Below are 6,252 nucleotides of genomic sequence, written 5' to 3' on the forward strand. Positions count from 1 at the left end.
GGTCCGGCCCGGGGACCTCCCCAATCTCATCCCGAGAAACAAAACGAAACGAAACAAAAACAGAGGTTCGGGGTTAGCAAGAAAATCCGCGCAGGCCCTGGCGTAGGAGACGAGGAACTGCGCGAGCAAACCGCAGCGCCCGCGCGGGGCCCAGGCCACCCCGGCGCGGGGCTCAGGGGCGGGGCCTGGCGCCACGCAGCCAATCCCCGGGCGGAATCTCCCCGCGGGCTCGAGGAGGCGGGGCCTGCCGGCCCGGAGGCGGGGTCTTGCCCGGGGCGGGGCGGGGCCTGCGCAGGGGGCGGGGCTTGGGGCCGGGCACCCGGCCGCGGAACCCACAGCCAGGCAGCCGCTGGGCGGGCGCCGCGTCCCGAGGGGCTGGGGGTCTGGAGCGACTGCGGCCGGGCCTCTGGCTGGGCTCCAGGGGCGCGGCGTCCTGGGGGGTGGGCTTGGGCGGGGTTCCTGAGGAACTGGGTTCGGAGCGCGCCCGAACGCCAGAGGTTCTGTGGGGGCCGAGGGGAGCAGGAGTCCAAGTCCCGTAGCCCCAGGGTGAGCGTGCGGGGCGCCCGTCGGACCCGCGGCGCGGCGGCAGAACCGCCTGGGAGGTCGCGGGGCGCAGGGCGCTGGCGGGCGGGGCGTCCTCAGGGATCCCAGTAGTTGTCGTGGTGCTGCGCGGCGATGATGATGACCACGGTGAGGATGGTGCAGAGCACCATGGCTGCGATGCCCACGGCCAGGGAGATGAAGGAGAAGTTCCGGGCCTCGCGTGACGCGATCTCGGCCGACACCATGTCGCCGCGGGCCAAGGCCGTGCGCACCTGCGGGGCGCGGGGGGCGCGGGTCAGGGGACGGCCCCTCGCCCGCGCGCCTCAGCCCCCCCGAGGCTCCCCAGAGCCCCAGCACTCCCCCGGGCATAAGGAGACCTCCCCAACGCCCCCCACCTGCACTGCCTTGAAGATGGCGATGATGCCTGTGGGCCAGAAGCAGCAGATGGTGGTCAGCACTGCGATGGGCATGTAGTCGTGCGGCGGGCGCCTCGGCTCCAGCAGGGCCAGCCCTGGGCCCTGGGGCGGCGGGGGGAGCGTGGGGGTCACCCCTGTGCCCCCCGGGGTCGCGCCTGCGTAGGGCTGCGGAGGGAAGGTGCGGTTGGGGGAGGCGACGTCCCTCGGACCTCTGAGCCCCACAACGTTCCGCGTTTGGAAGAGCCGTTTTAAAGGCACAATTCTTGCGCGTTGCCCCTCAAAGAACACGATCACCCCCTACCTTCCGGGACACCCATAAGTTCCACATCAACCCTGTGTCCTCGGGGCTTCCGCACTCCGCCCCCCGAGGTACGGCCCCAGCGGCGCCGCCCCCGCCTCGCTCGGACCCCGCTTCTCCTCGCGGGCAGCCCGGGCTTTCCCCCCTCGCGTGTTCCGTTCCTCCTCCCGGGCCCGGATCCCCGACCTCCACTGACTGCCAGGCCCCCTCCGCGGGCCCTCCCCAGGCCCCTCTCCGGGCCTCGCCCCCGGCCGCCGGGTCCGGGCCCGCTCCTCTCGCCCGCCCGCCCGCCCGAGCGCCCCGCCCCGGCCCCCTCCGCGCCCCCCGGGCCGTCGGCCGCGTACTCACCGTGCCCACCGGGTAGACCGGCACGTAGGCGGTGCAGGGCTGCAGCTGCAGCGGGTAGCCGGGGGCCACGTAGCCCCCCAGCGGCAGCGTGCCGACCGCCCCGCCGTGCGTGGGCACCACGAAGCCGGGCGCCTGGGCGGCGTGGGGGGGCGCCGGCGGCGGCGGGGCGGCGGCGGCGGGCGGCGGGGGCGGCGGGCCGTCGAAGCGAGTCTCCTGCAGGTAGGGGTCGGGCGGCATGCGGGGCAGGGTGGCGCAGCCGGGCGGGGGCGCCCCGGAGGCGGGGCCGGGCGGGGCGTGGTGCGGGGGCCGCGGCAGGGTGGCCGAGGCCGCGGGGCCGCGCGGAGCCGAGGCCGCGGCGGCAGCCAGGCCGCCCGCCCCTAAGCGCGGGAGGGTGGCGGTGCCCGACTGGTGGTAGTGGTGGTGGTGGTGGTGGTGCGAGGGGGGCGCCGCCTGTGGGGGCGGGGCGGGGGGTTCGGCGGGCGGCTGCGGGGCGTTGTAGGGCGGCGGAGAGGTGTGGGGGACCGAGTCCGCGAGGCCTGCGGCGGCGAGCGGGGCCGAGGGCGCGGGGCGGCGGGCCGAGGTGAGGAGGGCGGGGCGCACGGGTCCGGGACGGAGGGGGTGGGAGAGACAGAGGAGACGCGTGAGGAGCCACCTCCAAGCTGGGGGCAGGAGAGGGGTTCTATCTAGGCCACCAGGCCCCCCCCGCGCTGTCTTTCAGTCTAGTTTTGAGGTCACAACTCTCCTGCGCTCCTCCGGGCTCTTCACAGCGGGGCGCAGGCGGCGCCCTCGCGGGCCCGCTCCCGTCCTTGGCGGACGCCTTGGGGCCCCGGGCTGCCGGCCCCGCGTGTGCGCACCGGGGACACGCGCGGCTCTACGTGCTCGGCTCAACAGTTGTATAAGCGCCTGTGGCGGCGCGGTCCCCCCGCCGTCCCTTCAGTGGCGGGGCCCTTCCCTGGAGTCCCAGCGCTCCTTTTAGGGCTGATAGAGGGGGTCTGCTGCATTTTACTCCCCTGGCCCCCCGTCTGATAGTGGCTCCGCCGCTGCCCCCCGGATGTCTCCAGGCCAGCTGGCCATCTGTCCCTCTGCCGCTCCCCAGGATGCCGCCCGCAGCCCGGCCGAGCTCAGCCTCTGCTCGCCCCCCGCTGCCTCACCCCTGCGCCCGCGGGGGGCGGCGGGCGGAGGCCGGAGGGGAAGGGGTGCCGCGAGCCGAGGGGCTGAGCGGTGGCCGGGAGCGAGAGCGGAGCGGAGGGGAGCCGAGCCGCCCGCTGGGAGAGGCGAGGGAGGGGGTTGGAGCCGAGGGGGCGTCAGGGGACAGTCGGGGGTGGGAGGTTTCGTTGCGGATTTTTACCTGACTTTTCCGATGACATGCTTTCAGCCTCGCCGGGCAGGGTCTCTGCAGCCGGAGCCGCGTCCCCCGCTGGAGCTGGAGCTGGAGCTGGGTGCAGGGATTGCGCAGCCGGCAGCAGCGCGAGGGATGGAGAGAACACAGCGGCGGCGGGGGTGCTGCCGAGGCAAGGCGGGGAGGGGGGGCTTAAAGGGACCGAGGCGGGGGTGGGGGAGCGCTTCAGACGTACCCCCACTCGTCTCTCCTCCTCTCACCCCAGCATTCAAGCCCCCAGTTTGGGCTCCCTTGGAGTTGTCATGGAAACAGAGAGGCAAGCAAGACCAGGCAAAGGGGGTGGGACTAAGGAAAGGAAGGAGGGAGACAGAACACTCTAGAGTCGGCCCCTCCGAGGCTGGCTGTAGAGAGTAGACTGTGGGAGAAATCGAGCAGGTGCTCTGTGGATTCAATACCCCAGTTCCTGCAGCTTTAATTCACTCCAATTAGGTCTCCTTTCTTCAGCTTCCTTCAGGGTCCCTGCAAGGCCCCAGGATCTTCTCCCAAATTCTTGACCCTAGTTTCCCCACTTTAGGAGGGACAGCTGTGCAGGAGAGAGGTGTGTGTGCAGAGTTGAGACCTGCGGTGGCCTGAAAAGTTCCCAGGGTTATGGCCTCACCTGCCACCCTGGCTTGGGGTGAAGGGGGCAGTAAAGTGGGAGGCTCGCTTACCATAAGCGTTCATGGTAAGCCTCGTCTGGGAGGGGAAGGACCGAGAGGAAGCTTAGGGGATGCACTGATGCTCTTCCTCCAGGGAAAGGAGCTGAAGAGCTTTGGGAGAGGGAGAGGATGAATCGGCTGCTCATTTCTGGCAGCTTGGTTTGGGAATATGCACCTGACCCCCTTCCTCACCTTTGCTTATTGAGCTTCTTAGAGTTCCTGGGCCCGTCAGTGTTTAGATCCATTCCTTAAATCACCCCAACCCCCAAGACAAAGCCACCTCTTGGGTCAGCCCAGAGGCACCCCGTAACTGCAGTCTTTTTATTTGCTTATTGTATCTTGGGAGTGCACAGATGGGAGGGATGGGGAAGGTAAGCGGTCTACCAAGATTTACGGGAGTTGGGCTTTTTGCAAAGACACAGCCAAGGAATCATTATTACTGGCACATTTTTACTAGCACTTCCCAGTCCCCGCCTGAGGCAGTCACTCTCCCAGCCTGTGTCCTTCCCCTCCTGTGTCTAAACAGAGACTATAGAGCTAGCTGTACAGAGACCCTCCCTGGGCCACTCCCTGGCTGCAGAGACTTAGATCAGGGGGCCTGGTTCTGGTTTCTGTGGTGTTTGTGTGAGCCCCTAACCCTCTACCACCACCTCATCCTTATTCTACGCAACTCGGAGCTCAACTTGGTTCGATTAGGAGATACTTTAGAGTGGCAAAGACCTTGTGAGCAAGGGAGGGGTTCAGACAATCTGGAAAATTCCTTTTCTCAAGGTAAACGTCTTTATTTTATTTTAAATATATATATATTGATTTCAGAGAGAGGAAGGGAGAGGGAGAGAGAGAGATAGAAATATCAATGATGAGAGTCACTGATTGGCTGCCTCCTGCATGCCCCCGACTGGGGATCTATTGGCCACCCCGGGCATGTGCCCTGACCTGAATCAAATCACGATCTTCTAGGGTCCTAGGTGGATGCTCAACTGCTGAGCCACTCCGGCTGGGCAAGATAAACGTCTTTAAATGCTAAGTAAGAGCTCTAACTGGGGTTCCTTGTGTCCAAGGAACTCAATAAGTATCTGGAAGCTCTGATAGAAATAAATGACAAATATTTATTCAAGGGTCTTAGGATTTGCAAACCGGTAACACAATTAGGCAATACCCAGAGCGTTCCTGAGAAGAACGAGCCGAGAGTTCTTATAGGAAAAAGTACATTCTTCAGAAGAATCAGTTCTGCATTCTTAGCCTCTGGACTGGTAATCCTCTAGATCCCCGATGGTCTGGCCACTGGATGTCAGGTGGTCTGGGTATCTGAACAGTTTTTCCTTAGTCCTTCAGGGGGTAATCAGAGAGTTATCTGGAGGGCTGGTGTACATGCGGGCATTGATGTTCAAGAGTTTAAGTTAAAACAAGAATAGAATCACTTCTTCATACCTCAACCTACTTGACTTTAGTAATTTAGCAGCTTGGCTATAGTGAGTTCGTTTTATTTCTTCACTAAATTCTTCAAGGGGACACAGGGGGAGAGGTGGGGGTGCCCGGGGCTTGGAAGTCTGGGCTGAGTGGGAGGGTCTGGGTGGCGCCCGCCCACAGGAGCTCCGGGCTAAGGGCGGGGTTACGGGGTCGCTGTGGCTGAAAGTCCGGTCGAAACCACGCTAGCAAGCGTGTCAGCGCCGCCTCAGGAGCCTCCGCCCCTTGGGGGTGGATCCTTCACGGGGAGCTGAGGCGAGAAGGGCAGGAAAAACTGGGCCAGGCTGCCCTTGTAGCTCGAGGGGCCAGGAGGACTCTCGGCGTCTCTGGGGACAAGGGCACTACACGCACTTCAGAATCAAGAGTTGTAAGAGGCTGACCTGGGGCGGGCTGGCAGGGGTGGGGTAGGGTTCGCCCGGACCCGCTCCAGCCCTCAGCGGGCGGCCCCTGAGCGCGGGGACTGCCTTCCCGGGGTCCGGCCCGGCGCGCCCCGGAACAGACGCGGGGGCCGGCCGCGCAGCCGGGCACCGGGCGGAGGCCTTCTCTGTGCCCAGGGCCTCTGCCGCCGCTCGCTCTCCTCGCCGGTCTGAATGGATCGCTCCGCCTATTGCCTCCCCCGCTCCTAGGGCGCGATGGAAAGTTCCATCGCCCCTCCGGTCCCGGCCTGCGTTGCCGGGGACGCTGGCACGGTTGCCAGGGAAAGCCCCGGACGTGACGGCTGAGCGCGACCCCGAGCCGCCCGGTCCGTCGTTCCCCGCGCGCTGCGCCCCGCGCCCGGGGCTCCAGACTGGGGAGAAGTGAACGGCGGGCGGAGCGAGGCTCTCGGAGCCCGGCCAGGTGGGGGTTCGCGCTCCCCGCACCTTGCTGCTGCTCAGAGGTCCCGCAAAACCCCGGGTGCTGCACAGCGGGGAGGACGCGTTAGGAGGACCCTAGGCCGGGGCCTCGGTCCCCGCCGAGCTGGGGGCGGGGCGTCAGGAGCGCGCCGCGCCTGCGTGCGGGGGGCGCGCGGGGAGGGGACCCGAGGAGGCTACGAGTTGGCTGTTCCGTGACGAGGCCCTGGGGCGGCGCGGCGGGGAGGCCCGGTAGCCCGGTGCGTTCGGGGGAGGGCGGGCTCGTCTCACAGCCCCCGTCGCCCCTCGGCAG

The 6,252-nt window shown here is 66.7% G+C and overlaps 1 protein-coding gene across 1 annotated transcript; it reads right to left on the minus strand.

Annotated features, from left to right (window-relative positions):
* Positions 1–638: 638 nt before the first annotated feature.
* PRRT1 (proline rich transmembrane protein 1) lies at positions 639–2,972 on the minus strand. Its single transcript, XM_087817080.1, has 4 exons — positions 2,954–2,972; positions 1,606–2,141; positions 939–1,124; positions 639–815 (listed from the first exon to the last, which is right to left on the minus strand). Exons 1-4 carry the CDS (start codon positions 2,970–2,972, stop codon positions 639–641), a joined length of 918 nt encoding a protein of 305 aa, XP_087673206.1.
* Between the last annotated feature and the right edge of the window lie 3,280 nt (positions 2,973–6,252).

This window comes from Miniopterus natalensis, chromosome 5, assembly GCF_054644295.1.
Source record: "Miniopterus natalensis isolate mMinNat1 chromosome 5, mMinNat1.hap1, whole genome shotgun sequence".
Lineage (NCBI taxonomy): Eukaryota > Metazoa > Chordata > Mammalia > Chiroptera > Miniopteridae > Miniopterus > Miniopterus natalensis.

Bases quoted from the DNA above. Each gene is read 5' to 3' on its own strand.
- PRRT1 (XM_087817080.1), bottom strand. The intron at 1,125-1,605 runs GTGAGTACGCGG...TTCCCTCCGCAG, and splicing joins CGGTCTACCCGGTGGGCACG to CCCTACGCAGGCGCGACCCC. The intron at 816-938 runs GTGGGGGGCGTT...CGCGCCCCGCAG, and splicing joins CCATCTTCAAGGCAGTGCAG to GTGCGCACGGCCTTGGCCCG.